This window comes from Anticarsia gemmatalis, chromosome 17 (assembly GCF_050436995.1).
Source record: "Anticarsia gemmatalis isolate Benzon Research Colony breed Stoneville strain chromosome 17, ilAntGemm2 primary, whole genome shotgun sequence".
Classification (NCBI taxonomy): Eukaryota; Metazoa; Arthropoda; class Insecta; order Lepidoptera; family Erebidae; genus Anticarsia; species Anticarsia gemmatalis.
In genome coordinates this window covers 1,715,491-1,734,614 of record NC_134761.1, presented here as the reverse complement: position 1 = coordinate 1,734,614, position 19,124 = coordinate 1,715,491, and the positions used below count along the sequence as shown (strand labels likewise).

Here is a 19,124-nt window from a genome sequence, read left to right as displayed (position 1 = left end):
CTGTTATAACCTTGTGTTACGTTCTTGTAGGCTAAAGGGTAAGTAAATTTTGAAAGGTTAATAAATGATTAGACAGTGTTAAGCATCTTGTAGAGAATTTTAAGCCCTAATTTGACCGGGGTGACCGCATAGTGGTATTTGAGCTGGGTGTCTCCGTACTTCGGAGGGCACGTAAAATGCGGTCCCAGTTGTCAATCAAGATAACAGTCGTTAAGCCATGTCAAAGGCCTTCGGGCGGTTTGAACAACTTTGACACTAAGTTGACCACTAACCATACGATAAGAAGAAGAAATAAATGCTGTACAGCTCATCTATAATAAGGCATACAGGCATCTTATTATATATTTACTAGCTGACCCGGCAAACGTTGTTTTGCCATAAAAATTAAATAAAAAAACATTGTCCAGCGGACAAAATTGTGAATCTAAACCATTCTCAGATCCCCTTGAACACACACAAAAAATATCATCAAAATCGGTCCAGTCGCTTAAAAGAAATTCAGTGACATACACACTAACAGAAGAATTATATATATAAAGATTATATATATAAAGATAAAGAACAAATGATGTCCAAAAATCCTTGAACTATCCCAGGAAGTAGCTTCAATGATATCATATGTTAATGTTGAATGACAGACACCATGAGCCTATGACCTGATGGTTTACAACAAACAAACATTTTATAGAAAAAAACTATAGTTTATTTATAAGTAATTGTGGTTTTTATTGACCACAATGCAAGTTTTTTGTTATTATTTGAGTACATTCGGTTTATCAATCTTATTCAATGATTTCACAAAAAAAATGTATTTTGATAAGATTGTAATAATATTCCTTTCATATTAAAACGAGTTGAACAAAAAGAAAATAAATTAAATATTACATAGTTATTATCCCAGTGGTATAAATGTGCCGCAAGTGTTCGGGGGCCTTAATAAAATGCAATACAACAGAGACTTAGAAGCTATTTGTATTACTTAGATATAATGATGACATGTTGAGAAAAATAAAACTAACATGACCAAGATGATTTTTTCAACAGTTTTGGGAGACCTTGAAACACGTGCCTAGTTAGACTAGTAGACAGTAAGGGTCTTTTTGTTGTCAACATCGAGCTAATAAGCTATTAGAAGATTCCGTATCCATGACTGAGACTGTCATTGTAATTGATCAAATTAAATAATTTATAAATAACAGTTATAAACGGTTAGACAACATAATATCTATGTAGCGCCAACTGCTGAACAAAACATGATAATTGCTTAATTTCTTATAAGTCCAAGTACGAGCACACTGTGTTTTTTGCTCGATTATAAACACGTTACGGTAATGTTAGGTTAAAGTCTTACTATGCTGAAGATTTGTGGCTGACTGTTAGCGTTTGTACCAGCGAAGTCACCTGTCAGAAATATACTAGGTACGCAATAATGTATTACTTACATAGTAACTAAATAACTATTTATTCATCTGTGGTATTACTCTTTCTAAATAATAAATTTTGATTTTTAAGTAATATATTTGGCTGACATTTCCTAATTTGCCGAACTTCAAGGAAGAGTCCATATGATATGAAATGTTCCAATATAAATTCTGTCTGCTAGTTGTGCTTAACGACTTCTAACTAATAATCTTATAATTCTTATAACTTACTAGCTGACCCGCGCATCTTCGCTTGCGTCACATAAGAGAATCATAATTTTCCCCGTTTTTGTAACATTTTTCCCTGGTACTCTGCTCCTATTGGTCGTAGCGTGATGATATATAGCCTATAGCCATCCTCGATAAATGGGCTATCTAACAGTGAAAGATTTTTTTAAAGTGAACCAGTAGTTCCCGAGATAAGCGCGTACAAACAAACAAACAAACAAACAATCAAACAAACAAACTCTTCAGCTGTATAATATTAGTATAGATAATTCAACATTAACCAGTAGGAAGATCTAGATGCCAGTCTGCGATCCAAAACCACACTTCCTTAAAATCTTGCGATGCCTACCAATAACTAACTGCGTTTATTAACCCTCCTAAATACGCAACCACCTTGCCGCTGATTTTCGGCTCTATGACCCTACACTCTAAATTAAACCACGACTTAATCAGAATAATACTGATATTTATCAAATTGTCAGGTATCAATTTTCATTTTGTTTTATAATTAATAGTGTGTAGGTGTATTTTGTCTAACGGTATAAGATAATGTCATTATGACAAATAAAATAACATTCTCAACTTAGGTCATTGGCCCCACTGTTACTAAGCACGTTTTTACAAGCTTTTAATATTCGCGATGTCAGCAACTTGAAATTCTGTTCATAAAATGTTTATTTCTCGTCATAAATTGTGTTATATTGGGAGAATTAGGCAGAAATAAATATAAAAAAATTAAAATCCAGCAACAAAAATATAAAGTATATTCTTAAAAATAAAATTGTAAAGGACGAACATAAATAGTATCTATCTAACACCTGCGGCTTCGCTTGCATATAATTTGTAAATTTGTAGAGAGCAAGAAAATGAGCTTTTGTCCATTCTAGAGATATAATCTATCTTCTTGCAAAATTTTGTCCAAACGGTCAGCTGTTTTGAAGTATAAGAGGGACAAACAAACAAACATAGTGAGCAATTAATCATTGTAATTATGACTTGTAGAATGTCGGAACGTGAGAACTAATGTGTTGCCAATTTCTATTGTTTTGTGATATGGCAACACTCAATTAGTCAAAGAAAAGGGTCTAGTCTAGACTCTTCTATAATACATTGACCTAAAAGATTTATTGTGGTTCTTTATTGTAATAATATAAAACAAAGTCCCCCCTCCGTTTTTGTCTCTGATTGCAATAAACTCAAATAACATACTGAAAAGATTTTGATATCGTTCTAATTTATGGAAAAAGTGTTTTTTAGGAATGTTTACTTAATCACTTATAAAAATATTGTGTTACTGTAAAATGTTGCAAACGTCCTGGCGTTAAGGATCGCGCACGGGTGATAGAATCGCTGCTAACTTTGTCCCTTAATTGAAACAGATCTTGCTATGATATTTTTTTTGCATCAATGATAGTTTTTTTTTGACACAATAATTATGATTACTATATATTATGAATAACGATGCAATTTGACGGAAGATTATTTAAAATTTGGTATTTAATAACGGATTCTTATGTCGAATAATCTGTCAATAGGTATCGACAAAATCACGGGTATCAACTTTCATGCACAAAACTTTATTTAAAATCTATTACTTTTAACCAACGTTGAAACGAAAGCAAAAGCTTAACAAATTGAGGTTCAAACCCATGGTTGTTGGTTAACGGTAGGTCAGAGGTCATCGACATCACCTTGGTACTGCTTCCGTAATAGTCATAATAATGTATGTAATCATAGTCAAATTATCATTTAAGTAATAATATTACGAATTAAGTAATGGAGATCGTGTGTGGTCTTTGTGAAGAAATAGGTACAGTTAGAAATCGATATTTAGGCTTCACCATTATCGTAAAACAGATTGCTATAGTGTTCTGAACAGTTATTTTTGTTTTTTTTTTTGGGAGAAGGTGAAGGAACACATCGTGATGAAACCTTGCATGCCTAAAAAATGATTTATACATTTCTTGAGAGCATGCAAAGTCCCCAACGCGCACTTGGCCATGCGTGCGTCATGGCCTAGCTATAGTTCGGAAGGAGCCTCTTGCCTAACAGTGGCACAGTAATGGGCAAAAAAAAACAATTTTGATCTTCCCGAAATTACATTTTACAAAGGTGTATCTGGTGTATTTTATAGAAATGAACCTTTTATAATCGTCCAGCTTTATGACAGTTAAAAAGATAAATCCCTAATGATCTCTGCTTGAGGCCAGCTGAAACAAGCTGTTCTTCTTCAAGGCCACAACCTAAAGTATAGATACGTCCTCTCATCCCAACAGCCTGACCTCCTTACATCTTTGGTACTTATAACTACTCATATAGTACTAAACACAATCTCTATGACACAATCACAGGTTGCCAGTAAAATTGGAATCACGTCCTGCGCACTCGTTATGTTGTTATGACATTAAATCAACGTTTGTACCATGTTAACATCGTGGGAATGTCTTTTAGAAATTATGGACATGTAAAATTAATTATGCACCCTTATACTGCAAAGGTATCCCATAAAAATGTAAGCAATAAACTCATTCACTCATTTATACAGGTACGAATCTAACGATGTTTTCATTTAATTATTTAAAGAGCGCCACTTCTATTTACTATTTTCGTGATATTTTAATTAAAATCAGTACTTGTGCTAGGCAGGGATCTTTTTCCTAAGTAAGGGAAGAGCTAGGCCTTATATGCCACCCACCCTGGCTAATTATGTTGAAGGTGCGTTGCATCCCTCTATAAACTAAAAACAGATTTCATCACGATGTTTTTTCTGTACTGTACTAGAATAAATGATATTTTTTTCTCATATGCACAGAACTTCGAAGAGTCATTATGTGTTCCCTTCATTATATGTATATTATCATATTCTACCACTCTACCTCATATAAAACGTCTGTTGTCGCAATTATTTATTTAGATAACGGATAGTCGATACCCACATAAAGGTGGTGAAATAGGCTGTAATACTTATTGATTACTTAAAGGGGAATACCTTCCTACTACTTACTGTGTACTTATGAATAAAAATCTGTAAAGGTAAAAACCACAAAAATATCCCATAATACGGATTAGTTTATTCTTATTTATATAGTCATATGGTTTTTCTATAAATATTAATATCAAGGACACAAACTATTGTGTGTCTGTCTGTTTTTTACGACATTACTCATCAACAGATAACTGCCAATTAGGAGATCAGGATACGGATCTTTGGAGATCCTTTGATTTATTGCCGAAATTCTAGATAAAATATTATAAAAACTATTTCATTTTTGACAACAATAAAATTAATCTTAATAATAATATATCTTGTAACAGCTGACTGCCAAAGACTGCCTAAGTGGCGCTGTCGGTAGAGTTTCTGAATTCTGAACATGAGGTCTCAGGTTTGATTCCCAGGTCGGGAATTGGGAGACGCAAATAGTTCTGCTATTTGGTAACGTAGTACCAGGCAATAAGCTCGCCCCCTAATACATAATCTTTGCATTCTATCCTATACCTTCGGGTATAACAGACATCATTTAGATATGTGTGTTGTATTAAAACAGACATTCTAAATACATTGGGGCAGTCTAAGGCGCATCTTTATTATAATAATATGGACATTTTTCTTACAACTGGCAATTTAGATTTAATTTTGAATCCCGTTCGCTGACCTATTAATTAATTTATTACTGTTTTATTATTACATTGTTTTAGAAGAGACCAATATTAAGTATGCGCTCAGAAGGCGGTCTGTATTGAACGTTTTGACGCCTAAACCACTGATACAATATTGCAATTTTAGGTTCCTGAAGATTTGGGATAAAAACATAAGGTACTTGCCTTTTTTTTTAATCAGTCTTAACTTAATTTAACTTGCAATATAATTAAAGCGAGCAACTCTGTGACGCAGTCGATAGTGTATCTGACTGCTGATCGTGAGGTATTGGATTCGATTCCCGGTCTGGCAGAGTACTATTGATCTTTATTAAATTATGCTCATTAGTACCCGTATTTCACACATCAGCCTACGCCTTCGTGTTTAACAGGCATGATATTATGTATGTACATATTTATGTATTTTGTAAAGCAAGCGAAGCAACGAGTACTGGCTATAATACCTATATCCGCGATTGGTCTACAAATCTAGACTAAATGATAAATGATGCATCATTACATAATATATCAGAAAAGTTCAAGACCACACAAACAAGATTTTATTTTCAGTCACAATCGCTAATTAAGTGATCCGATACGCTAATTAGGTTCGATATTAATTTTGTGTCCATCTACATATATTTTATTTTATTGTTCAAATGTTAATTTTCGAAAATGATTTATTTTATAGTTCATTATAGTTCCTTTCAGTGATTTGACCTTTGCATATGTTTTTTTTACTCATATGAACCTAGATTCTTTTGGAAAGCGTGATTTTAAGTATGTATGTATTGCTTTTCTATATTATATGACCCGAGTTTGTTTCCTAGATAATACGAGATGAAAAATAAAGGATAGGTATACCTCCTTATTAGATTTGAATATTATTTTATTGTCCTCGTTCTTTATCAATTTTTTTTACATATACTTCATGTAGTCGTTTGCCAATTTACTTACATGCATTCGTACAAAAAAGTACTTAACATTCTATATGTTAAAACAATGATGAAATAATTTCTTATAAATACAGAACCCTTTGTAATAGTGTGTGATATATCCAGTCTTTTCAAACAAACGTCTTTGATTGCCTTGTTAACCGAATCCTTTTTTGTATCAAACAATACCTACTACATTTTATTATCTTGTCAAAACATCCGCTAAATTAATAGAAAAAAGAACTAACAAATGAATGAACTCAATCAATGGGAATTTTGTTTTATTTTATTGGCAACCTTCAACTTTTGTTGACCTCATTGTCTGTGGTTATTAAAAAGTTGATAGGATTTGTTAATGGGTGAAGAATATTTGTAATTATTGGGAGTGCTATTTATAATGCCTATGATTTTATGACTGCAATTAGCTCCTGTGGTCTTCTAGTGGTAAACTGTGGAACTAAAGATGTACATACATAATATATTATGATTTCTATTAAATTTAATTATTTTGGAAGAAGAGTTAATCACCTTGATTATCTGATGGCCGTATATCATGGTGGTGTTTGAAAGATCCGGGATAACAATTATTAATTTAAAATACAAAACATTTAGAAACTATTGTAGTTTATCCCATTTTTTTTCGTACATGATAGCTGATAGAGTTGTTTAGAACATAGAACAGTTGTTGAAGGTATGCGAAGTCCCCAACCCGCACTTGTGCTGCGTGGTGGACTTAAAGCCGTACCTCTCCCTCATTACGGGAGGAGACCCTTGCCCAGCAGTGGGTCATTAATGGGTTACATTTTAATACTACCAACATCATTGTTTGCATATTTTAACAAATATATACGTTACAATGTATTACAAATAAACAAACTAACACCTGCTAGTATCTATTTATTGATTTGATACGCACATAACCGAAGGCGATAGTCCAGAATATATTGATCTACAGACTAATCTTGTCTAACATAACGCAATTCAAAACCATTTGTGAAACTTATGGATACCATTCTTTGAATATCAGTAATTCAAAGTACAGTCAGCGACGAAAGCAAGTTAAATCCGAATTATCGAGAAGTGACACGTTGTTCCAAAGTATTTTCAGTATTTTGTACTTAATAATTGGTTTTATTCTGGCAACACTGCTTTCCAGTTTAGCTCAAAGATTTGGATGAGAGCTTCTAAAATAGGTGTGTCTAGATTTCAACGATTTCATAGTGCTGAAGGGGTGGGATAAATTTTAATTAGGGCTTACGGTCTGTGTTGAACGGGATTGTGTGTATGAACATAGGAAACTTATGTTTAAACTGTAGGTAGGTACCTCAGCTCCCTAAGGGTCCTTTAAAGTATAGCATAATGGAACTTAAAGTTACGCTACTGTTATAAACTTCTTCTCAACGACTGTACCAAAACATTCAAACGCAAATCAAACACTCGGTAGATACGTTTTTAATTACACTCTAAGGTCAATAGAACTAAATTTCTTTACCCATCAGAGTATTGCATGCAAATTGAATATGTTCCGTGACATGTGGTCTGTAATTACAATATATCACATACCTAGTTGCGATAAAAACCTTGGCATCAAATGAATTAAGTCATAAACATGAATTGAAGCAATATTGCACCGTGTTACCGATTGATTGGGATTAAATAAGTAATTTGTTATAGAAATTGAATGCAGTGGAATAATTGATGAACTACCTCTATGGCGCGGTCGGTAGTGTATCCGTCTGATGATCATGACGTTTGGGGTTCGATTCTCGGGTCGGGCCAAGTACCTACTATTTGTCTTTTCTAATTTATGTTAAAATATTCCTCAATAGTAGTCCAAAGTTTGATAACGTGCCCGATTAATGACAAAAGGCCCGCCATTACATGCCACTAACATTGGTAAAGGCGAAACATGTGGGTATTTCATACACTTCTGCCTCTACCAACTGCCTAAAATAGTTACTTAGCTATTTATTTCTAATTTCGATGATGATGATGATGAATGACTAAATTAAAATTTCGTATGTGTGATTTATGGAACTATTATCTCACGAAATTAATTAGGTTTCAATATTAAAATCGGCTATCTCAATTTTGCAATAATTATATAAAATAACATTATCTCAGAGTATTTTAATAATGATCACGACCTGCCAAATCATTGATAGATTGATTAAATTGATAGATTATCAATTTTGATACCTTACATCTTGATTATTTCGATAATTCCAATAATTCATACCTAGGGCTGTTTTTGAACGGAACGCGGAAGGCGGGAGATGAAATCGCAAATTAAAAAGTGCTGATGACATGATCCATGCGTTGACATAATGGCTCTAGCAAGAAGGTTGAGTAAGGGCTCTATGTTAGATGTTCTAAAAAAGTAAAAACTATTCATAATCTCAGTGATGATATGATTTGACTGCTAAGCACTAGGTTAGTTGAAAGTGTCATATCTATAATCTTATTACGTCTCTACTTAGGTACTACAAAAACTAATTTTATTCCTGACTTCTAGATCACCTGCATCTCAGTTCTTTTTGCTTGCCTAACCTATATCTATCTAGTAACTAGTATGTAACATTAAATTGAATCTATACTCATTAATACAAAGCATAAGAGTTCGTTTGTTTGGACACGCTAATCTCAGAAACTATGGACTCAAATTTAAAAAATGTTTTATGTTAAGCAGTTCATTAAATTTTATTGAGAAAGACTACATTATTTTAATTTTAACCGCTAGTTACAAATTAATTTCGGTTGAATTCAATTTCATCACTCTCTTCGGCCGTCTTCGTGCTCAGACGCGTCAGTTGACATTGATTGACGTCAAAATTACACATAACGGTCCACTGTTTCAAATATTAGTGCAAGGCTATTTATTTATTTTACTATGATGTAATTATAATTATACCAATTAAGTACCTACTGAATGTTTAGGCGGGTTCTATGTATCCATCTTCAGAGACCACTATCAATATTTACAATGAAAAGATTATAGCTTGGGTACAACCAACAGCTACCATAATAATAATAGTTCATTGGTTTGTTTAAAAATTCTAATTGACACTGAAGTCTATGCGATGGTGTCATAAATTGAGTAGGTATATTGGATAAGGAAAGTTTAATTTCAGAGTCCTACAAAGTATTGAACTTTTCTATTTTCTTTTGGAATGTTACCAATCATGGTATTCAAGAGTTTAGAGTGTTGTGTTGCAAGAAGTTAAGAGATAAAAACAAGAAAATATAATTTATCTCCAGCCAAAAATAAATAAATAATTGTAAAGTCCATCGAGGTAAACATTATACCAGTACATAAATAAACCATGGATCATAATAAATCGAAATTCACTTAATAATTTTGTATTCTAAAATTGTGATGTTGAATACTTTTCTTTTATTCTGTTTCCGAACGACTATCTCGTTACCCGCCATACTGCATTGCCATGACAATCAAATTTGTTTGACAAGTTTCGAGTTTACTTTCAATAGCAACCAAAAATATCCTATTGATCAAACAGGTAACGATTCTGATGTGTTTATCTGGTTCTAAAACCATCCTGAAATATGGAAAAAGCTTTTGAGATACAGAGGAAAGCGCGTGACAATGCTAAATCGCTTCAAACTTACATGACAGATTTGCAGAATTGGGAAATCGAAATGAAAAGAAAAGAAGCGGCTTTGAACGGTGTTTGCGAACAGGTTTAGACCTATTTACCGTTATTTTATCGTATTTAGACTGTTTTTTGATGTTTTCAATATCTATTTTATGTATATCTTTGCTGTAAATATATATAAATTTCGTGCAAAAATTGTCATGTATTTAGTTAGGTTATTGTCTTTGTTGGCACTTTAAATACTCTATTTCTGCTTATAGCTTTAAGAATGTTCGTGTACGATGTTTGTATAATCGTGTAGTGAGTGAATACCTAATAACAAAGTGTATTTTTTTGAGGTTAGGATCTACCACCAGTCCGCAGCAAAGTGAAGAAAGAGCGACCGGTCAGAGAGGTTAAAAAGGTTCAAGAAAAACGCATAAACTCTTTTGACTATAAAGCATGGGATCAGTATGATGTTGTGAGTATATTAATATCATTTATTTTATGTTACCGCTACCTACAAGTTATACAAACTTCTTCTTTGTGTTCACTTCTCTCTCTACAATGATTTAGCAAAGTTATTGTGAACAAAGAACTGAAACAAAGAATACTATTACAAATATATTTTTTTGATAAGTTTATGATTTCAAAAAAGAAACATAATTCTGTATAGATCTTAGTAGAAAATCTTAGATTGTTTCTATAGTAAGCCTTTTATTATGGTTACTAAAAAAATCTGCTTCATTTGAATTTCATACATTAAGTCATACCTGTTAGTGAGGCTGACTTTTCACACACTCTAATGACTCTAATCATTTATTAACTAAAACATGTCCAAATAAATATTTTGTTCTATTTAGGATAAAGCCTGTGAAGACATAGACATGGCAGACGTAGGACCCACATCTTTGGACGGCAAGAAGAGTCAACAAACCAAACTGGAGAAATTACGGGAGGAGGCCCAGTATGAGAAGGAGAGGGTGAGCAATTATTTTTTACTTTATTAAGTACCTTTTGCCGGCCATTTTGTCCCCATGGTTTGTGACTTCAGACAGAATTATACACAAAGTTTCATCTTTATTAATGTTTTATTTGAATTGATATAAAATATGTATAAATATTTTTATTATAGTTTTACATAACTAACTAGAATAAAAACAATAAGTTAAGTTAGTTGGTTTAGTTGTGATTATTTTCTTTGTAGCAAAATGTCATTGACCTTATAATTTGAAACAACAATATTGGTTGCTATGTATATTGCAGGCAAATTATTGATTATACAAATACATTACTGCAGCTTATTACAATGTTAAATCAATAAGGACCGTTGTTATTACTGGCCGATTTCATTGTTGTAGTCTCCATGCCATGATGCAACCTATTTAAATCTCAATTCTTTATAGCAGATAATTTATAAATTATAATGACTACCTACTTGCTATAGTTATCACACTTTTCGTCAAAGAGGTAGGCAAAAAAAAACTGTTTGCCACAATCCTATCTGAAACAATAAACATAATTATGTTACTTTAATTGTTTAATTTACATTCACCCTATTATTGTTTTCTTATCAATATATAAATGCATAAAAGATTTACTTGCATAGTAACTTTAACTTTCTAACTCATTATAAAATATAGCACTGTATAGGTACCTAAGTGAATAGACCTGTAATAATAAATTCTTTATGTTATGCATTTCAGGGCAACACATTTGTAAAGAACGAGAAGTGGGATGAAGCCATATCGTGCTATAACCGAGCCATTGAATTAGTGAAGGATGATGCAATTTACTATGCTAATAGAGGACTCTGCTATCTTAAGAAAGACAGGTTGGTATTCATTTTAATTCTTAGGTCTTTTACCTACTTTTGTTAATCCAAAATACAAAAAGAAAACACCGAATTGAATGCATTATTGTTAATAACTTTGACAAGAATATCTTCCAAAATGAGAATAGGGTGCCTTGAGTTCACTGCAATGGCCAAATGACGATGAACTTGACAATCTTTTGACAAACACGTGTTTAATTACTGTTTTTCTTTACCATCAATTCACACAACTTAAAGAAAAGTTATTTGTGTGTTAAGTCTTCAAAAGCTGAGGTTGAACAGGACTACTCAAAATATCTTGCATCTCTCAAATTAACTTCTTTCACACATTAAAACAGTATAACATACTAATTTATATACCCTTTGTCATCACCTGCACGATTCCCCTATCAAGACATATTAAGGAAAGTAATGACTACCTATGAATTTATTCTGTGTATTAATTGCCCATTCTCTCATTCCAGTCTCCACCAAGCAGAGTCCGACTGTACAGAAGCTCTCCGCTTAGACCCTTCTTACGTCAAAGCGTTACAACGCCGTGCTACTGCCCGGGAGCGTTTGGGCTCATTGCGGGCGGCGTCAACAGATCTCCGTAATGTACTACAGTTGGAACCACACAACCATGCAGCTAGGAAACAATTGGACGCTATTAAAGCGAGGATGGGGACTAAAGGGGTGAGTGATAATATAAAAACTCAAAGTCTCTGTCTTTCTTGTGTAAGTAGTGAATAAGATGAAACAAATCTTTGGTTTGCATACTTAGATGCACCAAATGTGGTCGAGTTTTTCAGTGATATAAGTCAAGGTCATTGACCTTCTAGTTAGGAGAGACAGGCAGACAAGCATGCATGGTCACTGGCGTTACCTCTTGTCGATCGATGGAATGGAATAAAAATGGTTACTTTGCAGGCACACATTGGGCACAATCCAGATATGCGTGTAGAACCAAAGTTTAAAGAGCTGGCAACGGCACCATAACCACACCACAGCATTTACCTAAGATATATTTGAAGTAGCAATCGTATTTTAAAAACAAAAAGGCATATAATCTAATTTTGGAGACAAACTTATTCAAACTAAATTTCTCAAATTCCAGTCAAAATCAAAATCCTCGCCGTCCACGACACCTACAGTGGAATCGAAGCCGCTACCCAAAATGACGTCACAGCCAAAGATCATAGAACTACCTCCGGAGCCGGTGGTCAAGGAGACCAGCCCTGTAGACCAGTGGAGGGATGGTGTTGGTGAAAACATCACTGTTATCAAACCTGTGAAGAAACCACCCCATTTACGGTCTAAGGTAAAGATAGTAAAAGAAATAAAAAAGACAGTAACTAGCGAACAATTGCTACAATTTCGTCCGTATTTTTTTGTGATTTTTGATTTTCATGCAGGATTTCTGAATATTTTTGGAATAAATTTGTCGCCTATGTAAATTCCTCTATCTGTCAGTGAAAGTCCCATTATATTAGGTCGAACTGTTTTGGCGAATGTCGTGTTTTCGATTCTGTAATTTGGTATAAATTCTATCCATAAGGACCAAATTCATGTAAAAGTAACTGAAAATATGTTTATATATTTAATCGCCTTCCTTAATTTATTTCAGCGACCACTTAAATCCATACCAATCCAAGAAATACAACTTGGCAAAACGACTCCCGAAAAACCTCCAACTCGTCTCAAAATCATAGAAATTGAGGACAATTTGGCTCACGGAGACACCAACAACAACGATTCTAATAAAATTGAAGACTCGAAGACGGAACCTCTTGAAAAAGGAGAGGGGGACAAAGTGGCAAGTCCAGAGTCTATGAAATTGATCTCAGAGGTTATAGTGACGGAGAAAGACGTACATAATTTGGTGGCGCCGGTCAATAGTGTCCAGTTTATGGCTGAATGGAAGTATTTGAGAGGCAAAGATGAAGCTAGGAAAGATTATTTGAGTGTAAGTATGCATTTTATTATTACAGTCCATATGTGTTAAGTTTTAAAACACCACTGTTATCTGATTTACCAACCAGTGATGCCTCAGATTCACTATTGATAAATAAATGGAATATTATATTGATTTAATTTAATTTATCTTATGATCAAAGTGTTTTCGGTGGTGTTGGTAGCAGCTCCTTACATAATCAATGATTTATACCAGACATAATTATATTGTTAAAACCATTTGGCGATTAAAAAGAGTGGCCAAGAGTTTCTTGCCAGCTCTTCTCATTAGCCCTTCTTTCCGAACTGGCGGTAAATTCACTCTTTGTATCATTGACTATCATAAGTGTCAGCATTTGACCTATATTAATAAATGATTTGATTTTGATTTGATTTTAAATTTTCTTTTTCTGTGCTATAAGATCTACAACCGGCATGATTTTTGTAGTCGCCGGCAAGTCAACTTGATGACTTTCTTATATACAACAAAATCATAAATATCAGTCAAATCAGAATTAAACTTTAAGTTACTTAAAATCCCAAAAGTTATTTAACTTGTACGCGAAAGACATTCAAACAAAAACTCTCACGCTATGTATTTTTTCATTTAACAATGTTGAAATTTAAACTACAGACTGAAGCTTTATATTAGGCACTTTTTGATCCCTTATAGTGACTTCACTGTAACGTATTTCCGTTCTAAAATGTGTTTTTGTCTCGATCTTCTAAATTTACTTACAATATCTATATTTCTTTTACAGATAATAGACCCATCCAAAATCCCATCAATATTCGAGAACGCGTTAGAAAGTGACGTGCTATCGGACGTGTTGCGTCTACTCCACGATAATACAAGCTCGTTCAACAACAAGATAACTGCGTATCTCCTCGCGTTGAGTCAAGTCAAACGGTTCTCCGCGCTCGCTATGTTCCTGTCCGCTAATGATAAGAAATGTAAGTACAAAATACTTATTTTGTAATGATATTTATGTTTATTTGTTGTATGGTTAGTGGTCAGCCTGTGGCTAATGAGTGATATCTTAATACTTACGATACGATTTGAGTTGAGTTTGCTTCGAAAGGCCAACACGTGCTTATTTTGAGTACCACTAAGTGGTCCCTAATTTACAAATTGTCCGCGCCAAGGTTGCTTAACCCACCGTTCGTTAACCGAATGGTGAGCGCAACTTGCTATAAGCTCCTCAATTTTCAGATTTTATATCAAATTCAATAGTTTCATAAATTCTATTGACAATATAATCTTTTTTGCGAATCAGAAATTTTTGCCTGTAGACTCATTCCTTTTGATTAAATATGATTTGCTTCGAAATGCATGTAAAAAGTATAGGCGGTTTACTTGGCTATTTCGACAGTAATAAGTTTCAATCATGATACATAATATGTACGGAGTGTGACGTCATCACTGTCTCAAAGGAACGATTAAATTGACGTTTCGTAGCAACGACTCCGTGGCGCAACGGTAGCGCGTCTGACTCCAGATCAGAAGGTTGCGTGTTCAAATCACGTCGGGGTCAAAACTTTCTTTTTGGTTTAGAATTTTTTTTTGTCATTACTTTTACACTGTTATGGTTGTTTATTGAATCTGTAGAGGCCTATTTCAATAAGATTTTTATATTTAGACTTTATAATAAATTCGGAGCTTTCGAAGTTTATGAAATTCCATCACACATTTCTTTAGTTTAGTTTATTCTAACTATAATAATAATATTAGGAAACTCTCTCTTAATGCTCTATTCCCAAAAGGTGTAATACTTAGTAATAGTATTGCTGCTATTCTAATTTTGTATGTTTGTGAAATACTCTCAAGACAAAACTAGTTCGTAGAGTAATAAGTTTTCTTTTTGGGATGAAAAGATATTCCTTATTTAAATATGTTTATTTTATTATATTTATAATGTAATTAACAATATATTATTTACATTCCAGTGTTAACAACATTGCTCAACCACTGCAAAACTGTGGAGAACTGTAGCGACAACACCATAGCCGATCTGAAGAACAAATATGAACTCTAATACATCACTGATAAGGTTTATTTTAGTTTCATATGTTATTAGCGAAGACTGGACTTGCAAAATTCTATAAAAATATGAGACTAGCGATCGCCCGCGGCTTACTGATATTCCATATAATATAACAATTATTTGTGAATCGCACACATAATTGTTATATTATGTGAAATATGCAATCCACAAATAATTGTTTCGGGTCTGGTTGTACTTTGTGTCCGTTGTTTGTATGTTTGTTAAAGTCTCCGCGACACAAGAACATTTCTTAGTGCGGGAGTTGTCTTTAAAAATACTTAAAAAGCAAAAATAGTAGGTACCTACTTGCACTTGAAGTGCACTGATCAGATTTTATACTAAACTTATTCTTACTAGCTACTCGGTTGTCGAAATATATGAAAATTCCAATGGATGGCAAAGTTTGTATTGATATAAATCTGTGTAAAATCAGACTGTTTATGTGTTTTTGAATATAGGAATGTTTTATCATAATATGCATTTGATATTATAGTATCTGTTCGCGTTTTAAGTCATAGTTTTGTGCTTTCCATAATATCGCATTTATTTTAGCGTCGCTTAGAAATTGTAAATTTTATTTTGAAGTTTGTTTGAACGAGCTATTCTCAGGAACTGCTAGACAAATTTAAAGTTGTTTGTATATTTATAGCAGATTGTTGAATTAGTAAAGAATTTTGCAAGTTTAGTCTTAGTATAAGATTTTATCAGTGTTGGAAATAAGTGGGATTAATTTAAATATAACTAATATTTAACTGCAACTTTTTAAGTCACTTTTTCATATTATTGCTGTATTGTATAAGTTACATATTCACTTACCAATATTATGTGTTCGAAAGTATGCATGTCGGTTACGATTTTACGGCTAAATTACTGAACCGATTTTGATGAAAATTTTACATGCAGATAGCTTTAACTAACTATTTTCAATGCTACGCTGTACTGATAAATATATCAATGTGAAAGAAAAAATATTGGTTCGATGAAATAGTTTAATGTTCTAGTAATAAAGGCAATGCAAGGCTTTATATAACTTTAAACAAGTATTATAACAATGTATATAAAAATAATTCCGCTTATTTCTAACACTGACTTATTATGTAACTTCAAAGTAAATAAGAATGTTGTTTATTAGACTTGGGGCTTGTTTTATGATGATATTTGTTTTTTACACAACAGTTATGTGATGTTATACAGAGTGAAAACACAGCAGACCGAAAAATAAACACCCTTTTTTCTCATAAGGTGAAATGGGAGACAAATGCCTTATCCCATATATATTATGAGGTAGTAAAAACAATCTAACACTCATAGTCTGGTGGGACGAATAACCGACACGACCAGTGAGAGGCCACAGGCAAGAATGATGGCTTTGGGAAACACCCAAACAGTGTGAGTGATGATGAGGGTTATACCCTAATTGCGATACTTTAGACAATCACTGAACACTTCTTGGCAAAACTCAGAAATACATTTTGTTTCAATTCGGGATTCGAATCCGAGACCTTGTACGTGCACTACCGACGGTATTTTTTTGAATGCTGTTTCTCACTCTGTTCTCACATTGAAATTTTGAAGTTTTAAAAGTTAGCATTTTGAGAAGTTAAGTAATAAGTTCTTTGTAATTTGTTTGTCTATGCTATTCTTATTGCTATGAAGTTGTTAGATAGATAATGTCGTGGATAATGTTTTTTTACAATTTATGTGGTGCAAAGGAAGAGGTTTTAAGTTCTGTGATTGTGTTTCAGCCCCAATAAAATTATGATGGTTTTTATTATTGTTGTTTTATTGTTATTCCTTTAATTAGTAGCAAACGAAGGTTAGTAAAATATACAAATATATAAGTAAAACTTGCAGAAATAAGAATTGCAAGCAATGTGACGGTATTGTGAAACAGTGCCATCTACAGTTTTTAAATTAAACTACGTAGATTTTGTGAATAGGTTCATTGCAGTAGTTCCGTGTATAAAGAACAGATGGCATGAAATAAAATACTTATTGTTTAAAGTTTTTAGTATACCAGAGAATAATCTGTTTCACGTATTTTATTCGTGAGAAATCGCAAAATATTAAGCTTACTAGGAATCTATTAAATTCTGATAGTGTATCATATTTATTTGTATGATTATAATTTATAGGTCTTGGAAATATACTTGCTTCGAAAAAATCTAAGTACTTAGTTGGTATGAATAGTACCGCGTCCAGTATTTTAATACATGGATGTGTAACGCCACATAGGATTTTTTTCCAAATGTTTATCATTCATCATTACATTATTTAGTCTAATCTAAACAATCATAAAGTTAATAGGTCCTGCACTCTACTCACACTACCTATCCTTTCTAAGAATATTTTAACAGTAAGTATAATATGAAAGTCGCATAAAATTTCGTTTAGTAGTTTTTGAGTAAGTTACAAACAAACAGACAAACAAACAGTGATAGTTGTAAAGCCATATACCTAGCGGTAAACAAAGGCAGTAATGTGACGTCACGTCTGGCCTGTCCACTTTAATTGATCAGCGTCTTCATTACGAGATGACAGTGTGAATGTTTGTAAGGCTATAGTCATACGAGAGCCTTATTTCTATAATTTTGTGCTATACTTACTAGTGATACTAAATGACTAGCTTTTTCCCGTGACTTTACCTGTAGTGAAGCGATAATAAATGCGATTGTTCGGTCCAGGACTCGATACCCTGGTTGGGTATAATGGGTATAATAGATGCTTCTTAGTTTTTCTTTTTAGAAATTCTAGGTCATTGAAGAAATAGAGTTAACCTGTGCAGGACGCAAGATATTTAAGGTCAATAAACAAACGCCTACATAGTTGCATAGTCTCAAACTGGGCGCCTTAGCCAATAATTTAGTGTTTAAGTAAGTACAGATTTTCTTGTATAAATAAATGTAGTCATAGTTATTATTAGCCATTCAATCCGAATATCAATTAAGATTACTGGGCTAACAATAAACGATAGTAAACAAGCCCTTACCACGGAATGAGTAAGTAGGAAAAATGTGTCTACGATCATTCGGTCCAATATTAGCGCACATCACACGCTCGGTGGACTACGTAAATTGCTATAATTACATAGATACTTATGTAAAGATTTACATAATGACGTTACTGCTATTACCACGGTTTTCTTTCCTTTTTCTTCTTATCGTATGGTTAATGGTCAACCTAGTGTCAAAGTTATTCAAGCCGCCGGAAGGGCTCTGACGTGGCTTAACGACTGCTACTTTATGCTGTTAACAGCAACCGGGTCCAAGTTTTTACGTGCCCTCCGAAGCACGGAGGCGCTTGTTCAAATAATATACGATCACCCATCTATCGAGTGAACGCGCCGCGGTTTGCTTAATCTACTGATCGTTTACCGACCGGTGAGCACAACTGGCTAATAGCGCCTCTATAATTACATAGATACTTATGTAAAGATTATCAAAATGGAGGAGCTCGTGGCTTAGCGAACAACAGCCGCACGGATCGATCTCTGGTTAAGC

The 19,124-nt window shown here is 33.4% G+C and overlaps 1 protein-coding gene and 1 non-coding gene across 4 annotated transcripts; both read left to right on the top strand.

Moving 5' to 3' along the window:
* The first annotated feature begins 9,627 nt into the window (after positions 1–9,627).
* On the top strand, positions 9,628–17,395 carry LOC142979953 (RNA polymerase II-associated protein 3-like). Of its 3 annotated transcripts, none has more exons than XM_076125193.1 (9): positions 9,628–9,738; positions 10,178–10,294; positions 10,677–10,796; positions 11,520–11,647; positions 12,112–12,322; positions 12,744–12,947; positions 13,254–13,592; positions 14,341–14,533; positions 15,527–17,395. In XM_076125193.1, exons 3-9 carry the CDS (start codon positions 10,701–10,703, stop codon positions 15,613–15,615), a joined length of 1,260 nt encoding a protein of 419 aa, XP_075981308.1. In that variant the 5' UTR covers positions 9,628–9,738; positions 10,178–10,294; positions 10,677–10,700; the 3' UTR covers positions 15,616–17,395. The 3 variants fall into 3 exon arrangements, with proteins under 3 accessions (XP_075981308.1, XP_075981309.1, XP_075981307.1); XM_076125194.1 differs by having other exon boundaries at positions 9,692–9,738; positions 10,173–10,294; XM_076125192.1 differs by lacking the exon at positions 9,628–9,738 and adding an exon at positions 9,745–9,919.
* On the top strand, positions 15,043–15,114 carry TRNAW-CCA (transfer RNA tryptophan (anticodon CCA)). The gene has a single exon. It is a non-coding gene; the product is annotated as a tRNA-Trp (tRNA).
* Positions 17,396–19,124: the final 1,729 nt, after the last annotated feature.